The 23,614-nt window shown below is 46.6% G+C and overlaps 1 protein-coding gene across 2 annotated transcripts in view; it reads right to left on the minus strand.

Annotated features, from left to right (window-relative positions):
• Positions 1–22,728: 22,728 nt before the first annotated feature.
• The window catches only part of LAMA1 (laminin subunit alpha 1), a 166,915-nt gene continuing 166,029 nt past the window's right edge, over positions 22,729–23,614 (minus strand). For both annotated transcript variants that reach the window (XM_075826407.1, XM_075826408.1), the window contains exon 63: positions 22,729–23,307. In XM_075826407.1, coding sequence (XP_075682522.1) covers positions 23,147–23,307 — 161 coding nt within the window. In that variant the 3' untranslated portion in view covers positions 22,729–23,146. The remainder of the gene's footprint in view (positions 23,308–23,614) is intronic.

Raw genomic sequence — 23,614 nt, forward strand, 5'->3', positions numbered from 1 at the left:
ACGATGCCAATCTAAAGTAGACATATGGGAAATGTGAACTAGTAACTATTTTGGGTGGTATAACCGTCTGTTTTACAAGCAGATGCCTTTAAATTCTGAAAAATGCAATTTTTTCAAAATTGTCTCTACATTTTGCAATTTTTCACCAATAAACACTGAATATATCGACCAAATTTTACCACGAACATGAAGCCCAATGTGTCACGAGAAAACAATCTCAGAATCGCTTGGATAGGTTTAAGCATTCCGACGTTATTATCACATAAAGTGAAATATGTCAGATTTGAAAAATGGGCTCTGAGCCTTAAGGCCAAAACTAGGCTGCGTCCTTAAGGGGTTAAAATTCTGCCAAATATGAATTGCGGGTTGTCTTACCATGTCTCCGAGTTGTCAACACTGCTGTAAATGTCCTGGGAAAACCTATAAAGGAGGAACTCTTAAAATGAAAAATAATAAAACTATTTATTTTAAAACTTTATTTTACCAAGTTCATCAACAATTAAGCATTTAAAGTGACCCAAGCAACTGCTAATAGAAATCAATTTTAATAGTTAAGTTCCCCTTTAAAAATTAAAAATGACCCTCGTTATATTGAAAACACAAGACACTACTGTCAAGCATGTAAATCATGGCCAGAAAGCATCATTACATGCTAATTCTTAAAACAGTAATGGAGGAAGTAAATTAAGGTTGACCACATTCACTAAAGGGGTCTCCCAGTTTTATGTAAATAACCCATAATCATTTTTTAATATAAAGTTATGTAACTTTATAATATACTGTTTTAGTCACTTGCCATTGTAAATATTTCTGCTTGCTGTCAGTGAATGGGAAACATTGCCCTTTATATTCAGATTCAATTACTGGACATAGCTGAGGGTTTGTTTCATTAGGGAGTTGTAGTTGTGCCGCCATATTGGGGCCTCTGTGCACTCGCACCCTATTCTCTTCTAGAGGCCCTCGGCCGCACCATTACTAGCTGCATGTGATTGTGCCCTTAGGTCAGATCAGATTTATACCCTTTGAATGTGCACAATAATGTTCCATTCATTGACAGCAGGCAACTGCTCCAAAACAGTTCTGTCTATAGATGGTTTTCTGGTTTGGCTGATAAGTTGAGTTGCATTTCAAAACTCTATAGGGAGTCGGACAGTGAATTACATGGTAGCTACCTATGGGCGGCACTAGAGAGACAGTTTTATTCCTTCTGGGGAAAGCTATTTTGCATAATTTCTTTCCCTGGAAGCATTAGGGCATGTTCACACGTGGCGGATTTCCTCCGCAACTGTCCGCATCAATGCCGCACAGAATCTGCGTTGCAGATTCTGCTGCGGATCTGCACAAAATGTGCAGTAAATTGATGCGGACTAGCTGCTGCGGACTGCGGTAAAAGTACTTCCCTTCTCCCTATCAGTGCAGGATAGAGAGAAGGGACAGCACTTTCCCTTGTGAAAGTCAAAGAAATTCATACTTACCGGCCGTTGTCTTGGTGACGCGTCCCTCCTTCGGCATCCAGCCCGACCTCCCTGGATGACGCGGCAGTCCATGTGACCGCTGCAGCCTGTTATTGGCCTGTGATTGGCTGCAGCCGTCACTTAGACTGAAACGTCATCCTGGGAGGCCGGACTGGAGACAGAAGCAGGGAGTTCTCGGTAAGTATGAACTTCTATTTTTTTTGACAGGTTGCTGTATATTGGGATCGGTAGTCACTGTCCCGGGTGCAGAAACAGTTACTGCCGATCGCTTAACTCTTTCAGCACCCTGGACAGTGACTATTTACTAACGTCTCCTAGCAACGCTCCCGTCATTACGGGAGCCCCATTGACTTCCTCAGTCTGGCTGTAGACCTAGAAATACATAGGTCCAGCCAGAATGAAGAAATGTCAAGTTAAAAAAGCAAAACGCATCCGCAGCACACATAACATGTGCATGACAGCTGCAGACTTCATTGCGGAAATTAGAATCTCCATTGAAGTCAATGGAGAAATTCCGCAATGAGTCCGCAAACAGTCCGCCACACCTCCGCAACAGACAGAGCATGCTGCGGACACCAAATTCCGCTCCGCAGCCTATGCTCCGCAGCGGAATTTTACGCATCGTCTAAACGAACACTGCTAAATTAAAGTGGAAGTCAATGGAGAAACGGGTCCGCTGCGGATTAACGCTGCGGAGTGTCCGCAGCGGAATTTAAGTGAAATTCCGCCACGTGTGAACCCAGCCTAACTCTAAAGAACCCCTACCTGCTGGATCTCCGCAAAGATAATCAGCATCTTCTGTCGAATGATTAAGGTTTTTTTTATAAGACTGGACAACTCTTTTAAGAATAAAGTTATCCACAGGATATTGTCATCAGTATATGATCGGTGTGGGTCCGACACCCAGACCCCGCACAGATCAGCTGCTCCGGCTGACTCCGAACGCCGGATGTTATGCAGGGTATGCAGTATTTGGAGCTGAAAGCAGATAGCACTGTACATTGCATAGCGGCCGTGCTGCAGAACAGCAACTCTGCTCCTATTAACTTGAATTCACTATTCTGTCCCCAGAGTCATCTGTTTCCGACATGGACATCCGGTGCCCGGAGGTAGCTGGAGCAGCTAAACAGTGCGGGGTTCGGGTTTTGGACCCCCACCGATCCTATACTGATGACCTATCCTGTGGATAGGTCATCAGTTGTCTGTGCCTGGACAACCCCTTTAAGTTAGCACTTTTACTTGCATAGTTTTCCAAATGTATGTATAAAAAAAAATAGTTCTAAAGGGATGTGATTTTTCTCTCAATATAATTCCAAGACAGTGTCAGTATAATACGGTATACTGTAAATTGTGAAAGTTGGGTAGTGTTAAGACAAACTTTTGGCCTGCAGTCATAGGCATGATATACGTTGGAAGACACTGCTCTCAGAGGATAGTTAAAGGCCTTATCCCACCATTAAGTATCATATTCATTGCATAGACCTTAAAAAATAAACAATGTTTGCTATTTACATGCAGTTAAAAAAAAGAAAATATTACAGGATTGTCCAGCAAATAGATCTCAAAGTGTGCGGGGGGTCTGGTAAATTTGCATAAAAATGGGAGCTCTTGTTCTGTTTTGTGAGCGGGACTCAAAGGTGTCCTGCTTATAGGGACGCAAACGTTGGGAGGTATACATTTACTTACATAGGATGGCGCCACCTGGTGTTTACAGTGTGTAGCAATATGCATGTCCGCCTACTGAGCTAAATACTGATGGACACACATGGTCAGCCACTCTTCTCACAGCCAGGTCTCTGTGTAGTGATCCCTTGTTCACTGTAGGACAACCAAAATAAATATATTTCTTCCCTGCTGATCAGGGAAGGAACAAAGTCTCTGCAATAGCATAGCAGAATAGCTAAGAATACTCCTTCTTCTCAGCTTGTTAGGCCTGTAAAGCTCTGCATTCTGACCACAGGTATGAACCCTGCATCTTGACCACTCAGTCTTTTTTTTAAATGTCATTATATTTTCATTGGTTTGTAAGGGAGTGCATACTGTAGATGTCATGCAGTAGATGTCTTCACTACTGTGGATCCCATGTTACCTATCTGCAGGGAACGTTAGGAGACTATATTGTCAGCTGCCAGAGGGATGAGGAGACTATTTCTGCTCAGAACACCTCTCACAATGGCACAGATTAGTTGCAGCACCAAGGAGGACACTTTGAAACAAAAAAATGATTACAAAAAAATAGTATTTGTATATGCTAGAAACACTGCAAATTGCTTCAAAAACAGCTATTAGCAGCATTTCAGGACTTTTGATATGACAATAATTCATGGGATAATCCCTTTAATATGCAAATAACCAGACAAGAATATTACATTTATATACACCGGTAAACTGACGGCTGATTCAGACGAACGTGGCGTTTTTGCGCACGCAAAACACCCAGCGTTTTGCCTGCGCAAAAGCCACTTACCAGCTCCGTGTGGCAGCTGCATATGATGCGCGGCTGCGTGCTTTTCGCGCAGCCGCCATCATTATGACATGCCATTTGGATGTTTGTAAACAGAAAAGCACGTGGTGCTTTTCTGTTTACATTCATCCTTTTGACAGCTGTTGCGCGAAACAGGCAGTTCGCACGGAAGTGCTTCCGTGCGACCTGCGTGGTTTTCACGCACCGATTGACTTCAATGGGTGCGTGATGCGCGAAATATGCGGAGATATTGACCATGTCGCGCTTTTTACGCAGCGGACAAACGCTGCGCAAAAAGCACGGACTGTCTGTACTGCCCCATAGACTTCTATTGGTCCATGCGAGCAGCGTGAAAACGGATGCAATTCACGTTCGTGTGAATCCGCCCTAAGGGTGATTATTACAATAATATTTACATTACACTAAAATACTAACTTATCTTCCATCTATTAGGAGAAGTGCAGTATCCAGAGTTGGTGGTGGAATTAAAGTAAAGTTTTTATTTTGGGCACACTAATATATTTATCTTCTCTGTGTGGCCAGATTCACACATGCAGTTTTTGGCACAGTATTTGATGCAGTTTTCTAGCCAAAGCCAGTAGTGGATCATAAAGAAAGGGAAAGTAAAACGGAAGCTTTCTCTTTTGTATCACCTGCTGTCTTTGTATAAAAACAAAAAACTGCATTAAAAACTGCACTCAAAATGGCCTCATAAACTGCATGTGTAAATCCAGCCTAACTCACATACCCTAGTTGACCCTAAATGTTTTTTACCATGGTAATATTGACCACTAACTGCCAACTACTGTATTTGCAAGACTCTGAATTCTCACAATTGATGTGTTCCAGGTAAATATAAGAGAGGTAAATTGTGAAGTAGTTTGGGTTGACTGGGGAAACTCCTTTGCCCTGATTTTTGAATGTTGGGTGGACAGGCCATGCAATGGCGGATCATCAATAGGGCATTATGGACGGCCGCTCAGGGCCCAAGACTCCAGGGGGGCCCATGGATGCCCAAAGTACAATGCTGCAAAAAACGCAACAAAACTGCATTGTGTATGTCCTGTAAAAGGACCTGCAGACATAGGGTCACATGACCTTTGGTCTGCAGTTCTTGTTACTGTTTAGGGACCTGCTGTTCACATGACTGCAGGTCCTAGAACAGCAGCAAGGCTCCATAGAGAAGACTGAGCTGATCTGTTAGGTATGTATAAAGGGATACATTTGTTTACGGTACCTGTATTTAGGGGGTCTGGGGTCTGTATTTAGGGGGTCTGGTCTGGGGGTCTGTATTTAGGGGTCTGGTCTGGGGACTGTATTTAGGGGGTCCGGTTTGTATTTAGAAGGTCTGGGGTCTGTGTTAGTTCAAGGGGTCTGTATTTAGGGGGTCTGTATTAGTTCAAGGGGTTTGGGGTCTGTATTTAGGGGCTCTGGTCTGGGGTCTGTAGTAGTTTCAGGGGTCTGTATTTAGGGGGTCTGGTCTGGGGTCTGTATATTTAGGGGGTCTGGACCCTGTATATTTAGGGGGTCTGGTCTGGGGTCTGTGTATTTAGGGGGTCTGTATTAGTTTAAGGGGTCTTGGGTCTGTATTTAGGGGGTCTGTATTTAGTGCTCTGGGCTGGGGTCTGTATTAGTTTATGGGGTCTGTATTAGTTTATGGGGTCTGTATTTAAGTGGCCTGGTCTGGGGTCTGTATTAGTTTAGGGGTCTTTATTTAGTGATCTGTATTGAGGTCTGTATTAGTTAAGGGAGTCAGGTTTGGGGGTTATTATTAGTTTAGGGGGTCAGGTCTTTGGTCTGTATTTAGGGGTCTTATCCGAGGTCTGTATTCGGGGGGCTTATTCTGGGGTCTGTATTTATTTAGGGTGCTTGTTCTGGGGTCTGTATTTGTTTAGGGTGGTCTGGGGACTGCAATAGTTTAGAAGATCTGGGGTCTGTATGTATTCTAGGATCTGGTCTGGGGTCCGACTTTATTAGTCTGAGTAAACAGGGGTTGTCCGGGCACATCGATAGGTCATCAGTATGAAAAACCATCCGTGCCCAGACAACCCCTTTAATGTATGGTCCTTAGTGTCTAAATGTTTATGTTTCTATAGAGGCTGGAAAAGGCTGCAGAAGCGAGGAGCAAAGGTGTCTGTAAAGGATCTGCCAGGCACTACGTCTGTGGAGACTCCCAGGGTTAATCAGTCGACACCTGAGGCCAGACCTCTTAGACTGACACCGGCTCCCACCAATCAGGGTGGCAGGCTCAGGAGTGGGAGAGCCTATCGCGGCCTGGTCAGTCAGAGTTAGCTCCGCCCCCTGTCCATTTATACCTGCAGTTTTCTCTTCCTCATTGCTTGTTATTCTTTTGGATTCCTGGCCCCACTGCTGCTTGCTCCAGCCTGCTTCTGCCGTGCTTCTGCCTTGCTGCAGTTCTCCTTGACTTGACTTGCTTTGCTTTGCTTTGCCCCTGGCTTGCTTCTGTCTCCGTGCCCGCTCGGGTTACTCACTTCGTCCTGGTCCTGACTGTTCGTTCGCCGCTCCGTTTCCTCGTGGCGTTCCGTGGCTACTGCCCCTTCCCTTGCGTGTTCCCTGTTTGTTTTCCTGTGCACTTAGACAGCGTAGGGACCGCCGCCCAGTTGTACCTCGTCGCCTAGGGCGGGTCGTTGCAAGTAGGCAGGGACAGGGCGGTGGGTAGATTAGGGCTCACTTTCCCTTCACCTCCTTCCTGCCATCACAGAATAACAAGCCCTTACCTAGTCTACCATTTCTCCTACGCTGTCGCTATCATGGACCCCCTTGAGACCCTGACCCAGCAGATGCAGGGCCTCTCCCTACAGGTCCAGGCCCTGGCCCAAAGGGTTGGGCGCACCACCTCACCTCTAGAACCCGACCTCAAGTTACCTGACCGGTTTTCAGGGGACCGTAAGACGTTTCTCTCCTTCCGGGAGAGTTGCAGACTATATTTCCGCCTTAAGCCCCACTCCTCAGGTTCCGAGAACCAGCGGGTGGGTATCATCATATCCCGACTCCAGGAAGGGCCCCAAGAGTGGGCCTTCTCCTTGGCTCCTGACGCCCCTGAACTTTCCTCTGTTGATCGTTTTTTCTCTGCCCTCGGACTCATTTACGACGAGACTGACAGGACTGCTTTAGCCGAGAGTCAGTTGGTGACCTTACGTCAGGGTAGGAGACCGGTTGAGGAATACTGTTCTGATTTTAGGAAGTGGTGCGTAGCTTCTCAGTGGAACGATCCGGCCCTAAGGTGCCAGTTTAGGTTAGGATTATCTGACGCCCTGAAGGATCTGCTGGTTAGCTACCCCTCGTCTGACTCTCTTGACCAGGTTATGGCCCTAGCAGTACGACTTGACCGACGTCTCAGGGAACGTCAGCTAGAACGCTTCAGTGTGCTCCCCTCTGACTTTTCTGCGATCCCCCCCGAGGTCCCGCCTCCTCGCCCCTCCACGGAGGACTCGGAGGTACCTATGCAACTCGGGGCCTCCATGTCCCCTCGACAACGTAGGGAGTATCGCAGAATGAACGGTCTCTGCTTCTACTGTGGGGACGACAAGCATCTACTGAACACCTGTCCCAGGCGCAAGAATAAGAAGCCGGAAAACTTCCGCGCCTAAGTGATCATCGGGGAGGTCACTTGGGCGCACAGGTATTTCCCGTTAATGTGAAACGCAATAAAATTTTGCTTCCCTTTCAGGTCTCGTTTGCTGGCCGGTCTGCCACGGGCAGTGCTTTCGTGGATTCTGGCTCATCTGCTAATATCATGTCTGTGGAATTTGCTATGTCTCTAAAGATGCCTTGTATTGATTTACCTTATCCTATCCCTGTAGTAGGAATCGACTCTACTCCCCTTGCTAATGGTTATTTTACTCAGCATACTCCTGTTTTTGAACTCCTGGTTGGCTCCATGCATTTGGAGCAGTGCTCTGTACTGGTAATGCAGGGATTATCGTCTGATCTGGTTTTAGGCCTTCCCTGGTTGCAGTTGCATAATCCCACGTTTGATTGGAATACTGGGGATCTCACCAAATGGGGTAATGAATGTCTTATGTCATGTCTTTCTGTTAACTCTATTTCTCCCCGGGAGGAGGTAAACACGCTTCCTGAGTTCGTTCAGGACTTCGCCGATGTGTTTTCTAAGGAGGCCTCCGAGGTGTTGCCCCCCCATAGAGATTACGATTGCGCTATCGATTTGGTGCCTGGTGCCAAGCTTCCTAAAGGTAGGATATTTAATCTTTCATGTCCTGAACGTGAAGCCATGAGGGTGTATATCCAGGAATGCCTGGCCAAGGGTTTCATTCGCCCCTCGACTTCTCCTGTAGGTGCTGGCTTCTTCTTCGTGGGGAAGAAGGATGGTGGTCTTAGGCCGTGCATTGATTACCGTAACCTGAATAAGGTCACTGTAAGGAACCAGTACCCACTTCCTTTGATTCCGGATCTTTTTAATCAGGTTCAGGGAGCCCAATGGTTTTCTAAGTTCGATCTACGGGGGGCATATAACCTTATCCGCATCAAAGAGGGGGATGAGTGGAAAACTGCGTTCAACACACCCGAGGGTCATTTCGAATACCTGGTCATGCCCTTTGGGTTGTGTAACGCCCCTGCTGTCTTCCAGAATTTTATTAATGAAATCCTGAGAGAGTACCTGGGTAATTTTCTTGTTGTGTACCTTGATGACATACTGGTGTTTTCCAAGGACTGGTCCTCTCACGTGGAGCATGTCAGGAAGGTGCTCCAGGTCCTTCGGGAGAATAATCTGTTTGCTAAGACTGAAAAATGTGTCTTTGGGGTACAGGAGATACCATTTTTAGGGCAAATCCTCACTCCTCATGAATTCCGCATGGACCCTGCCAAGGTTCAAGCTGTGGCGGAATGGGTCCAACCTGCCTCCCTTAAGGCGTTACAGTGTTTTTTAGGGTTCGCCAACTATTACAGGAGATTTATTGCCAACTTCTCGGTCGTCGCTAAGCCTCTTACGGACCTTACCCGCAAGGGTGCTGATGTCCTCCATTGGCCCCCTGAGGCCGTCCAGGCCTTTGAGACTCTCAAGAAGTGCTTTATCTCGGCCCCCGTGCTGATTCAGCCCAACCAAGAGGAGCCATTTATTGTGGAGGTTGACGCTTCCGAGGTGGGAGTGGGGGCCGTCTTGTCCCAGGGTACCAGCTCCCTCACCCATCTCCGCCCCTGTGCTTACTTCTCTAGGAAGTTTTCGCCCACGGAGAGTAACTATGATATTGGCAACCGCGAACTTCTAGCCATTAAATGGGCTTTTGAGGAGTTGCGGCACTTCCTGGAGGGGGCCAGACACCAGGTAACGGTCCTTACGGATCACAAGAATCTGGTTTTCCTAGAATCGGCCCGGAGGCTTAATCCTAGACAAGCTCGGTGGGCACTATTCTTTACCAGATTTAATTTCTTGGTTACCTATAGGGCTGGGTCCAAGAATATTAAGGCTGATGCTCTGTCACGTAGTTTCATGGCCAATCCTCCTTCCGAGAAGGATCCCGCTTGTATTTTACCCCCTGGTATAATCGTCTCTGCCACGGATTCTGATTTAGCTTCTGATATCGCGGCTGATCAGGGTGCAGCTCCCGGGAACGTCCCTGGGGACAAACTGTTTGTTCCCCTGCAATACCGGCTGAGGGTACTCAGGGAAAACCATGACTCCGCTCTATCTGGTCATCCTGGCATCTTGGGCACCAAACACCTCATTACCAGAAACTATTGGTGGCCTGGGTTGCCTAAAGATGTTAGGGCTTACGTCGCCGCTTGTGAGGTTTGCGCTAGGTCCAAAACCCCTAGGTCCCGACCTGCGGGCCTACTACGTTCCTTGCCCATTCCCCAGAGACCTTGGACCCATATCTCCATGGATTTTATCACCGATTTGCCTCCATCTCAGGGCAAGTCGGTGGTGTGGGTGGTAGTCGACCGCTTCAGCAAGATGTGCCACTTTGTGCCCCTTAAGAAGCTACCTAACGCCAAGACGTTAGCTTCTTTGTTTGTGAAACACATCCTGCGTCTCCATGGGGCCCCAGTCAATATCGTTTCGGACAGAGGGGTACAATTTGTTTCCTTATTTTGGAGAGCCTTTTGTAAAAAGTTGGAGATTGATCTGTCCTTCTCCTCCGCCTTCCATCCCGAAACTAACGGCCAAACGGAAAGGACGAACCAATCCCTGGAACAATATTTAAGGTGTTTCATCTCTGACTGTCAATTCGATTGGGTCTCATTCCTTCCCCTTGCTGAATTTTCCCTGAATAACCGGGTCAGTAACTCGTCAGGGGTCTCCCCGTTTTTCTGTAATTTCGGGTTTAACCCAAGGTTCTCCTCCGTCTCCCCTGGTTGTTCCAATAATCCTGAGGTAGAGGATGTTCATCGGGAACTGTGCACTGTCTGGGCCCAGGTTCAGAAGAACCTAGAGGCGTCCCAGAGCGCACAAAAGATTCAGGCGGATAGTAGACGTTCTGCTAACCCCCGGTTTGTCGTCGGGGATTTGGTCTGGTTGTCGTCCAGGAACTTGCGCCTTAAGGTCCCGTCCAGGAAGTTTGCTCCCCGATTTATTGGGCCTTATAAGGTCATTGAAGTCCTCAACCCTGTATCCTTCCGTCTGGAGCTGCCCCCATCCTTCCGCATACACGACGTCTTTCATGCTTCCCTCCTTAAACGCTGCTCCCCGTCCTGGTCCCCCTCTAGGAAACCTCCTGTTCCCGTTCTCACCCCTGAGGGGGTGGAATTCGAGGTGGCCAAGATTGTGGACAGTAGGATGATCCAGGGCTCCCTCCAGTACCTGGTCCATTGGAGAGGATACGGGCCGGAGGAGAGGACTTGGGTACCTGCTCGAGATGTTCACGCTGGGGTATTGGTCAGGAGGTTCCACCTTCTCTTCCCCACTAAACCGGGTCCTCTTAGTAAGGGTCCGGTGGCCCCTCATAAAAGGGGGAGTACTGTAAAGGATCTGCCAGGCACTACGTCTGTGGAGACTCCCAGGGTTAATCAGTCGACACCTGAGGCCAGACCTCTTAGACTGACACCGGCTCCCACCAATCAGGGTGGCAGGCTCAGGAGTGGGAGAGCCTATCGCGGCCTGGTCAGTCAGAGTTAGCTCCGCCCCCTGTCCATTTATACCTGCAGTTTTCTCTTCCTCATTGCTTGTTATTCTTTTGGATTCCTGGCCCCACTGCTGCTTGCTCCAGCCTGCTTCTGCCGTGCTTCTGCCTTGCTGCAGTTCTCCTTGACTTGACTTGCTTTGCTTTGCTTTGCCCCTGGCTTGCTTCTGTCTCCGTGCCCGCTCGGGTTACTCACTTCGTCCTGGTCCTGACTGTTCGTTCGCCGCTCCGTTTCCTCGTGGCGTTCCGTGGCTACTGCCCCTTCCCTTGCGTGTTCCCTGTTTGTTTTCCTGTGCACTTAGACAGCGTAGGGACCGCCGCCCAGTTGTACCTCGTCGCCTAGGGCGGGTCGTTGCAAGTAGGCAGGGACAGGGCGGTGGGTAGATTAGGGCTCACTTTCCCTTCACCTCCTTCCTGCCATCACAGTGTCTCTTCAGGAGAAGTCACCATAACGGTCTGTGTCAGATGGAGAAGAAAAGAAAAAAGAACTACTCCCAGCAGAGAAGACATCACTTGTGAGTCACTGGATCTATAGAGAATCTCTCCTGACATGTCTGTTGTAGGAAATCCAGGACTAATAGACAAATGTGTGTTACCATTCCCATTGTCAAGAGAATGTGTCCCTACACAGTGTGATACTGTCAGCGATGGTTGTAGACTGTCAGTATGTTGGGACACAGCCCTTTGACAAGAGGAATCGTAACACCCATTTGTCAATGCTCGCACTGAAAGGTGGAGGTTATTATAAACACAGCAGACCAGCGGTGGCAAAGGGGGGCCCAAGTTTGTGGAACAGCACAGGGCCTATGGTCTACTTAATCTTCCACTGAGGCCATGAAATCAGATAATAAAGTAGCATACATTTCCTACTTTATAGCACTCATGAGGACTCTTAATGGACGCAATACCAGAAGTAAGATTATGTAATAACTAATAATCTTTGTTAACCCATTAGTGACCGCCCCATAGTGTTTTTACGGCGGCCACTAATGGGCTTTATTCTAATGCATACGCCTTTTTACGGCGCTGCATCGGAATAAATAAACAGAGCAGGGAGCCGTTAAATCACGCTGGGAGCCAGAGGTAGCTGAGGGCTGGGGGCATTCCTGCTCGAACGGGTGAGATTGATATCAGTATTGATCTCACCTGTTTAACCCTTCAGATGCGGCGCTCAATAGCGAGCGCCGCATCCCACTGGCACCCGGCGATAAGATCGCCGAGTAAGTGTGTCTTCTACGGCAGCCGGGGGGCCTAATAAAGGCCCCCAGGTCTGCCTGTAGTGTATGCCTGCTAGGCTATGCCAGAGGCATGGCCTAGCAGATGCCTGTCCGTTTTACACGGACAGGCATAATACACTGCAATACAGAAGTACTGCAGTGTATTATAAATGTGATCGGATAATCGCTTAGTGAAGTCCCCTAGTGGGATTAGTAAAAAAGTGAATAAAAAGTGAAAAAAAAGAAAAACCTACTTTTTCCCCTTACAACGTCTTTATTATTAAAAAACGAAATAAAGTAAAAAAGTTACACATATTTGGTATTGCCGCGTCCGTAACGACCCCAACTATAAACTTTTTACATTATTTAACCTGCACGGTGAACGTTGTAAAAAATGAAATAAAAAAGAATGCCAAAATTACTGTTTTCTTTTAATCCTGCCTTAAAAATTTTTGGGTATAAAGTGATCAAAAAGTCACATCTACTTCAAAATGGTACCAATAAAAACTACAAGTCATTCCGCAGAAAAAAAGCCCTCATACAACTGCATCGAAAAAATAAAAAAGGTATGGCTCTTTGAATGAGACAATGGCAAAACTTAAAAAATAGCTTGGTCATTAAGGTCTAAAATAGGCTGATCATTAAGGGGTTAAAACTGCATGTTGTTATAAGTGCATATGTTACTTATCATTGTTGCTTGTTAAGTTATCACATTTGTGTATATGTATTTATTTCTAAGTTGAAGTTTTATTAAAGATATATGAGTATTGCATAACTGGACTGCTACCACTAGTGGTCTACCTCTCCCTCTGTAGTTGGGACATAGCCTTAGACCTCATTCACATGGCAGGGTTTCCCGGCCGGGTGCCGGCCGTTCATAAATCGGCCGGCACCCGGCTGCATTAGGAATAATAGACCCCTAATGGGGCTATTCACACGACCGATTTTTTGATGGCCGGGAAAACCGGCCGTCAAAAAATAGGACATGCTCTATCTTCGCCCGGGTACCCGGCCGCCCGGCTCCCATAGAAGTCTATGGGGCCGGGTAATACACGGCCATCACCGGGTTGTGTCCCGAGTGATGGCCGGGTTTTCCGGCGCTTGCGCTCTATCTCCTCCTCCTCACAGCGCAGAGTGCATGTGAGGAGGAGTTGATGCCATTCTGACGAATGGCATCGCTGTACACGGTGTGGCAGGGCCGGGGTGTACAGCAGGTGGAAGGGAGCGCTGCGCTGGCTCCCTTCCCCTGCTTGTTTTAAAAGCACCCTGGCCCGGCGACACCTTCGATGGCACCGATAGCAGCTGCAGCTGCTGCTGCTGCGGCTGCTACTACTGTAGCGACGCCACTATAGCAGAGCGGGGAGGTATCTCCCCGCTCTGCTATGTGCTAGCCGCACTTTAGCTCCTTGAAGGAGCGGAATCCCCGTGTGTTCGGGGATTCCGCTCCTGGACAGAGCGCTTGATGTCTCTGTCCATATCTGGGCAGTGACATCAGGGGAAACTCCTGAAGCGGAATCCCCGAACACATGGGGATTCCCCTTCAGGAGTTGCCGCTGATGTCACTGTCCGGATCTGCCCGACCCGGCACGGATGCAAAACGTAATGCAAACCGGCCGGGCAAAATGGCCGATTTTACCGGCCGACACTCGGGCTCGGGAACGACCCGGTCGTGTGAATCCCGCCTTAGGACATGTTACAATCAATATTCTAAGGATTGTTTTTATTGAAATTTATGTTATCTGTGTCTCATGAGATCACTGAACAGTCTTTGATGTCCCAAATTTAATGAACTTTCCTCTAAGTTTTCAAATTTTACAGATTATTGAAGTAAAGCCAACCTAAAATTTTAAGCTAGAGAAACAGACTTGCTTTGATAAGATAGGGAAGCCATACTGTCTGTATCATAATCACCTCTCTGAAGCCATGAAAAATGCTCAGTAGATTATTTTTTTTGCATCTCATAAAATAAGAAACTATTTTGGATCGTATAATTTTACTGTTTGGTTGTTATGTTATGCCCTATGGTACTCTTTTGTACACAGTGATCTGTAATCAAGGCCGGGCCTAGGATAGATGGCGCCCTGTGCCAAATGATCCTTCGGCGCCCCACCCCATCATTAAAAAAAATGCCCCATAAAAAAATTATAATGCCCCTTTAGTGCCCCCCATACAGTATAATAATAATATTTCATAATATAATATAATATATTACAACCCCTTCAAGGACACAGTATTTTGTCCTCTAATTGTGCCCACAGTATTATGCCATCTGTAGTACCCCTACACAGTATAATGTCCGCTTAGTGTTCCCCACACAGTAGATTGCCCCCCTGTAGATTTTGCCATACAGCCTCCCTGTAGACAGTGCCATAATTCCCCACCTCCTTTTTGTAGATCGTGCCATACAGCCCCCACCTCCCCCTTGTAGACATTGCCATACAGTCCCCCACGTCCCCCTTGTAGACAGTGCCATACAGTCCCCCACCTCCCCCTTGTAGATCGTGCCATACAGTCCCCGCACCTCCCCCTTGTAGACAGTGCCCCCAAACAAAAACAAAAATTGTACTCACCTAGGCCCCATTCCCATGACGAACTGAGCTGCTCCATGACGGGACCCTGTAGCCTAGTACAGAGTTTCCTAACCTTTTCGGACTCGAGGCAGGACTGGAAAAACTAAATTTCCTCAGAGCCCCCCTAACAAAAATTGTTTTGAGAAAGACAGAAAACGGCTAAGAACAAGCACTCCACTCGTAGGGCATGTTCACACATGTTTTTTGTAAAGCAAAAAAAATCTGCCTCAAAATTCTTTCAGCAACTGACAGCGTTGTGTGATCTTTTTTTTGTGTTTTTTCTTAAGCGGTTGAAGCGAATGCAAAAGACGCAGAAAAAAAAAGCTCCAAACGGGTGCCGCAGGTATTTTCTGCCTCCTATTAATTTCAATTGGAGGTCAGAGGTGGAAATCACTTGAAGACCATCAGCCCCCCACTCACAGTAAAATGACCATCAGCCCCCCACTCACAGTAAAATGACCATCAGCCCCCCACTCACAGATTCCCACTGTAGGTAGCGCCACACAGCCTCTTGTAGGTAGCGCCACACAGCCCCTTGTAGGTAACGCCACACAGCCCCTTGTGGGTAGCACCAAACAGCCCCTTGTAGGTAGCGCCAGACAGCCCCCTTGTAGGCAGCGCCACACAGCCCCTTATGGGTAGCGCCACACAGCCCCCTTGTGGGTAGCACCACATAGCCCCTTGTAGGTAGCACCACACATCCCCCTTGTGGGTAGAGCCAGACAGCCCCCTTGTAGGTAGCGCCAGACAGCCCCCTTGTAGGTAGCGCCACACAGCCCCCTTGTAGGTAGCGCCACACAGCCCCCTTGTAGATAGCGCCACACAGCCCCCTTGTTGATAGCGCCACACAGCCCCCTTGTAGATAGCGCCACACAGCCCCCTGTAGAGTGCGCCGCACAGCCCCCTGTAGAGAGTGCCGCATAGCCCCCTGTAGGGAGTGCCGCACAGCCCCCTGTAGGGAGTGCTGCACAGCCCCCTGGTAGGGAGTGCCCCACAGCACACAGCCCCCTGGTAGGGAGTGCCACACAGCCCCCTGGTTGGTAGTGCCCCAAAGCCCCCTGGTTGGTAATGCCCCACAGCCCCCTGGTTGGTAGTGCCACACAGCCCACTGGTTGGTAGTGCCCCACAGCCCCCTAGTTGGTAGTGCTCCAAATCCCCCTGGTTGGTAGTGCCACACAGCCCCCTGGTTGGTAGTGCCACACAGCCCACTGCCCCCTGGTTGGTAGTGCCACACAGCCCACAGCCCCCTGGTTGGTAGTGCCACACAGCCCACAGCCCCCTGGTTGGTAGTGCCACACAGCCCACAGCCCCCTGGTAGGTAGTGCCACACTGCCCACAGCCCCCTTGTAGGTAGTGCAAGGACTACGAAATGACCCTGATAGCTGGCGGGCAATAGACATTCAAAAAAGGACAACTGTGCAGGAGCACACAAAATACCCAGCTTTCCCAGCTATCAAATAAATGTGTGGAAATAAACTAAGATATAACTTTTATTTAGTCTGAGTAAAGGATTAATCCTTTTAGCTAGATTAAATAAAAGTTATATCTTAGTTTATTTCCACACTTTTTTTTGATACCCGGGAAAGCTGGGTATTTTGTGTGCTCCTGCACAGTTGTCCTTTGTAGGTAGTGGCTATGACCAAACAAAAACAAAAATTGTACTCACCTAGGCCCCGTTCCCATGACGAACTGAGCTGCTCCATGACGGGACCCTGTAGCCTAGTACAGAGTTTCCCAACCTTTTCGGACTCGAGGCAGCACTGGAAAAACAAAATTTCCTCAGGGCCCCCCTAACAAAAATTGTTTTGAGAAAGACAGAAAACGGCTAAGAACAAGCACTCCACTCGTAGGGCATGTTCACACACACGTTTTTTGTAAAGCAAAAAAAAATCTGCCTCAAAATTCTTTCAGCAACTGACAGCGTTGTGTGATCTTTTTTTTGTGTTTTTTCTTAAGCTGTTGAAGCGAATGCAAAAGACGCAGAAAAAAAAGCTCCAAACGGGTGCCGCAGGTATTTTCTGCCTCCTATTAATATCAATTGGAGGTCAGAGGTGGAAATCACTTGAAGACCATCAGCCCCCCTCTCACAGTAAAATGACCATCAGTCCCCCACTCACAGTAAAATGACCATCAGCCCCCCACTCACAGATTCCCCCTTTAGGTAGCGCCACACAGCCCCTTGTAGGTAACGCCACACAGCCCCTTGTGTGTTGCACCAAACAGCCCCTTGTATGTAGCGCCAGACAGCCCCCTTGTAGGTAGCGCCACACAGCCCCTTATGGGTAGCACCACACAGCCCCTTTGTGGGTAGCACCACATAGCCCCTTGTAGGTAGCACCACACAGCCCCCTTGTAGGTAGCGCCAGACAGCCCCCTTGTAGGTAGCGCCAGACAGCCCCCTTGTAGGTAGCGCCACAGAGCCCCCTTGTAGATAGCGCCACACAGCCCCCTTGTAGATAGCGCCACACAGCCCCCTTGTAGATAGCGCCACACAGCCCCCTGTAGAGTGCACCGCACAGCCCCCTGTAGGGAGTGCCGCACAGCCCCCTGTAGGGAGTGCCGCACAGCCCCCTGGTAGGAAGTGTCGCAAAGACCCCTGGTAGGGAGTGCCACACAGCACACAGCCCCCTGGTAGGAAGTGCCCCACAGCCCCCTGGTTGGTAATGCCCCACAGCCCCCTGGTTGGTAGTGCCACACAGCCCCCTGGTTGGTAGTGCCACACAGCCCACTGCCCCTTGGTTGGTAGTGCCACACAGCCCACAGCCCCCTGGTTGGTAGTGCCACACAGCCCACAGCCCCCTGGTTGGTAGTGCCACACAGCCCACAGTCCCCTGGTAGGTAGTGCCACACTGCCCACAGCCCCCTTGTAGGTAGTGCAAGGACTACGAAATGACCCTGATAGCTGGCGGGCAATAGACATTCAAAAAAGGACAACTGTGCAGGAGCACACAAAATACCCAGCTTTCCCAGCTATCAAATAAATGTGTGGAAATAAACTAAGATATAACTTTTATTTAGTCTGAGTAAAGGATTAATCCTTTTAGCTAGATTAAATAAAAGTTATACCTTAGTTTATTTCCACACTTTTTTTTTGATACCCGGGAAAGCTGGGTATTTTGTGTGCTCCTGCACAGTTGTCCTTTGTAGGTAGTGGCTATGACCGTCGATTCAACTCCGGGAGAAGCTCCTGTCGTCTGTGTCCATGACGTCATTGGCTTCTCCTGGAGTGGAATCCCCCTGGTTGGTAGAGTCTACAACGCTGTGACCGGGGATTCCGCTTCAGGAGTTTCCCCTGATGTCACTGTCCATATATGGACAGAGACATCAAGCAGCGCTCCAGGATTGGAATCCCCGGCCACATGGGCATTCCGCTCCTTCAGGGAGCTACAGTGGCGCTAGTAGATAGCAGAGCAGAGAGATACCTCCCTGCTCTGCTATAGTGCCGTCGCTACCACTATAGCAGCCATTACAGCTGTTAGCGGCGCCACCGCCCTCATGCCCGGTGTCACCGCTAGCAGCTGCTATAGCTGCTACAGCGGTAGCGACGGACACTAAGTGAAGAAGCGCCTGGGTGGAAAGGCGACTGCAGTTAGTGTGTGTATCCCCGCTGGTAGTTGCAACGGTGCGGGGATACACACACCCGCTGGTGCCCCCTCTTGCAGTGTTGCGACTGGCGCCCTGTGCGACCGCACTGGTCGAACATATGTAAGGCCGGCCATGTCTGTAATGTACTATGTTTCGGGTTTTTACATAGAATAGCACTTAATATCGGATAATTATAGGCTTCTTTCTTTATTTTGCCAAGCCATAGTAAGTCTATGAGGTTACTGTGATGCAAAGTACAATATCTAGTCTAGGCATGTTGCTGTGTATTCACCTGGGTACAGGCTGCAAACTCTTTCACTGACCTCATGGAGTCTAGGGTCTGTATATAAGGTAAAATTTTATCTTTATCTGGCCAATTAGACTTCAATTGCATTGTTTCAGCTGGGTTCTAAATGGGTTAAGGTTGGAAAGCCCCTTTCAATTGCTGAAAGGAGTTATCTGGTCACAACAACCCCTTTTTAAATAGAATCCGGCCCAGCGATCAGCTAATCGCCGTGGGTCCCGCTTCAGAAACCCATTGTGCAGCTGCTTCTACACAGCAGCCATTAAAATGTAACACATTCTGTCTTAGTGTCTCTCTCCTCTGGCTAGAAGACTCTTCTCTATGATGTCCAAATGCCCCAAACGCCATGAGACAACCCTTTAAAATAGATCTGGCACAGTTTAACCCCTTCCCGCCGCAGCCCTTTTTCAGATTTTCATTTTCGTTTTTTCCTCCCCACCTTCCAAAAGCCATAACGTCTTTATTTTTCCGTTGATATAGTACTATGAGGGCTTGGTTTTTGCGGTTCGAGTTGTAGTTTTTCATAGCATCATTTAATTTGCCATATAATGTACTAGGAAACGGGAAAAAACAGCGATTCCTCCATGGTTTTTTGTGCGCCGTTTTTATGGAATTCACTGTGCAATTAAAACAACATGTTAACTTTGTTCTGTGGGTCAATATGATTACGGCGATACCAAATATATATAGTTTTTTTTCTATATTTTACTACTTTTACAAGTAAAAACCTAAGTGTAAAAAAGAAAATTTATTTTGTGTTGCCATATTCCGAGAGCCAGAACTTTTTTATTTTTCCGTCGATTAAGTGGTATGAGGGCTTATTTTTTGCGTGATAAGCTGTAGTTTTTAATAATACCATTTTGGTGTACATGCGACGGTTTGATCACTTTTTGTGGGAGATTAGGTGACCAAAAAATAGAGATTCTGGCGTTTACAATTTTTTTTACGCCATTCACCGTGCGGGTTAAATAATGATGTATTGTAATAGTTCAGACTTTTACGCACACGGCGATACCAATTATGTTTATTTATTTATTGTTTTACTATGCTCTAGAGGGAAAATGGGAAAGGGGGGATTTCTGAACTTTTAATATATATATTTTTTTTTTACACAAAAAAAATACTTTAACTAATTTTTACTTTTTTTATTAGTCCTCCTAGGGGACTTCAACCAGCGATCGTTAGATCGTTCGCACGATATACTGCAATACTAATGTATTGCAGTATATCGTGATTCTGACAGGCATCTATTAAGCCCCAATTAATAGGTGCACAAAGACCCAAGCAGCCATAGCAACCATCGCCCCTTGTGATTGCGTTGCGAGGGGTGCGATGAGCTTTTAGAGGGGGTCGCCCCCCTCTTTCTAACTATTTAAATGCTGCGGTCGCTATTGACCGCAGCATTTAACTAGTTAAACGAGCGGGATCGCGCTCGAGCGCGATGCCGCTCGTTACTCTGAAGTGTCGGCTGTAACAAAGAGCCTATACCCTCATTGTATGGAGCGGGTTCACTCCGTGAGCCCGCTCCATACTTCCCCTACCCGACTTTGGCGTATGGATACGTCAAATGTCGGGAAGGGGTTAAAGGCACAGTGTTAACATTCAAACCCAGAAACTGGGAGTGGCTCTTCTCATTGAGACTGCTGGACGGCTGCAATTATGAATTTAGTGCCTAGTTTCTCTTGACTTTTTCTACCCTTGATTGCCCTGATTGGTCTTACCCTTTTGGCTTGTACTTCCTGATTGCCAGAATATTGAGCTTCATGTCTGTAGTCTAGGTACTTTCTGTTTCATTGTAAACTGTAGACCGTACTTGGATAGTTTCCTAACCATGTCTCTGCCTTATGCTGCAATCGGTTACCGCTTATCTGTGTGCCGAATCTGGACTGTTACTTGACTACTCTTGAAATTATCACCCTCCTTCCAGATAGTTTCAGTTACTGGACTTTAAATCTGTTACAGACCTTGATACACAGGTTAATACAGTTTAATAAAGATGCTCCCTCGCCTATAGCAACACTATATCTTCTCTCTTTCTCTTGCAAAACATTCTCTCTTTACACTCCTGATGCATTCAGGGCATAACCAGATTTAAATGTGCCTCATATAAAATGTTTTGAAGTTCAATGAAAAGCATTTTTATTAAAACACAACATTCACGGATACAGTGCACATGGTGACATGCCTTTCTGCTTCAGGCTGCACAAAATAGCATCACAGACCCTATGTGGGTCTAGACCTCAGGTTGCGCATGTGTGGATTAGTGGTAGACTATGATATAGTTTCCGTCATATAATAAATAGATGGACGTAATCTATTGTGTCTGCACGAGAAGACTCCATAAATATTTCACACTATGGATTCCTCATTAAATTCTATTGATAATAACATATCATGACTCTATAAATGTGAATGCCAAGTCCAAGTATGAAGGTAGTCTTCTCATTATGTAAAACATGTACTTAGCTTTTTATGAATGTCAAACTATAAAATGTCTGCATTCATTTAATCCAATAATTGTGTGGTTTTTCTATAGCTAGGAATACAGTGTAAGTATGTATGGGTGTACTATTACAATACAAATGATGAGGCTGAACACTAAGTTTATTTTTCCAATGAGGACATTATTATACCATATTCCATAAATTGATGAAAGTGCCATAAAATAATCTGGGCAAGATGCCACCACATTTAACTTTTATATCTGCTGTAGAGTTCTCTCATTTTACAGCTCTGATTTAAGAGGTCTTATGTTAAACTCTGAGTGGATTAATATTCGACCAATCAATGTTGTTTTTTTTAAATTATGTTTGCATTGGTTATTGTTTCTCCTGTGAACATCCATTGAATTTTCATAGAATATTGACAGTACACAGCAAGTGGTCTCTGTGTGCTGTCTATGTTAACTATCATGAAGTTAAAAAACTGACTAATGTACATAATGTGCCAGATCTGCACTGCTCGCTTAATCTATGGATGCTTTTAGAGTTGTTTGATATCCAGGAGAAATGTCCATTCCTATCCATATGCAGAGGAGGCAGAACGTATATTGCTTCATTCTATAGGCTTTTTTTACTTACTCCCTGCTCATTCTATTATGTGTGCATTTTGTGCCATCGCCCATGTATAAAATTTGTTTCTTAGGCATGAATATGTATGAGTTTCTATGAACATTATGTTTTAGATGATGTCTGTGGGCAGCACAAGACACACACACCTTAGGCTCTGTTCACATCTGTGGTGGGGTCCCGTTCTGACGTTCCGTCAGAGGTTTCCATCAGAACGGGACCCTGAACAGACAAAAACTGACACCGACAGAAACCAGAGGTTTCCGTTTCCATCACCAATGATTTCAATTTCGTTTTTCCAGAAGTCGACTACGCTATTGCTTGGGTCCGGTGCACAAAAGAGGCAGACGGAAACCACGGGCACCAGCTCCGTCACCATTGAAATCAATGGTGATGGAAACGGAAACCTCTGGTTTCCGTTGGTGTCAGTTTTGTGTTTGCTCAGGGTCCCGTTCTGACGGAAACCTCAGACGGAACGTCAGAAACAGGACCCCAACACAGATGTGAACAGAGCCTAAGGCAGCTACAGATATATATCAGATATAGTGCAAAGTGAAATTGTGCGTCTAACCTGCGTCTTTTGGGTCTTTTATCAATCGTTCTGAAAATCTCCTATTTTACGATGTCTGCTGAGTTGGCAAGATCTTCCTGTGATGCTATTACTGTACTCACTTCTCTGTGCAAATCAGATATATGTACACTTCTGCTTCGCCTCCCCGCTTACAGCATGCAGCCGCATAAATAGAGAGAGAAAAATTGCAGCTGCATCCCCCTCCTTCCTGTCTTCAATTTACTATAATACTCTAAACATGCTTTTTGGGACTAAGAAAATATTATTAACGAGTCCTAAATCAATTATTTTTTACCTTAAAAAACATACAAACACCACACCATAAAAACAAATCAGCCACATTTTATTGAAATACAAAAGACAGATTTGCAATGATAAACTGAAATAAAATAAAAATTCTGTCTCATTCAGCAGTTAACAAATGACCAGACACAGAAGTAAAAAATTCATTAATTCTATTAATATGCTACTGGAGGTATTTGTGTTGAACACAAATTTTAGTTACACAAAATTGTCTCTGACATTGTTCCTGAGTTGGAAATATGAAGTTGAGGTTATGGAATGTCTTTGTAGCACCCATGTCAGTATTTGCTTGTGAGATAACATCACATAATGCTAGTATTTTATCTGGCTGCAGAATCTCAGTCAAGCACAAACCCTCTGTCTCCGTAACCAATCTCATAGCCTGACATAACACGTACTCATATGATTTCATATGAGATAACATTGCTTGCATGAATAATATACCCTTTGTGTATATGAATGGTCTAAGGTCAACAATATATCTTTTGTTTAAAATTCTGTTCCTGGGCAAGAATGAGGGAAGACTCCTCGCATCTCGAATGATTTGCTTAAGTCATTGGCCTCTGTCTGTGTACCCTTCACCAGTTTCATGTTCTTTATGCAACCACGGAATGAAGTCTGGCTGGTTAGACAGTTCTGCTTCACGTCAGCTGCAAGTAAGAAAAAAAAGAAAGAATGAATCGTCATTTGGATTTATGCTCCAGACCATGGCCTAAGCCAGGACTTCTCAAACTTTTTATACTGGGGCCTAACCAGCCAGAACATGGTGGTGCCTAGGCCTTACCAATTATCAAAGTTAATGTCAATATTAAAACATGATCTCAGTTTATCTTTCGTTGTTCTCTTGAACCCAGGTTAACATTAAAATCAGCACAAATGGAGTAGATTTTGTTGGTAGACCAGAAATTGTGGCAGATAGAGAAAGTCCTGTGCAGTATACAGTATATTCACTTCTGT

This window comes from Rhinoderma darwinii, chromosome 5 (assembly GCF_050947455.1).
Source record: "Rhinoderma darwinii isolate aRhiDar2 chromosome 5, aRhiDar2.hap1, whole genome shotgun sequence".
In the NCBI taxonomy this organism is placed as follows: domain Eukaryota; kingdom Metazoa; phylum Chordata; class Amphibia; order Anura; family Rhinodermatidae; genus Rhinoderma; species Rhinoderma darwinii.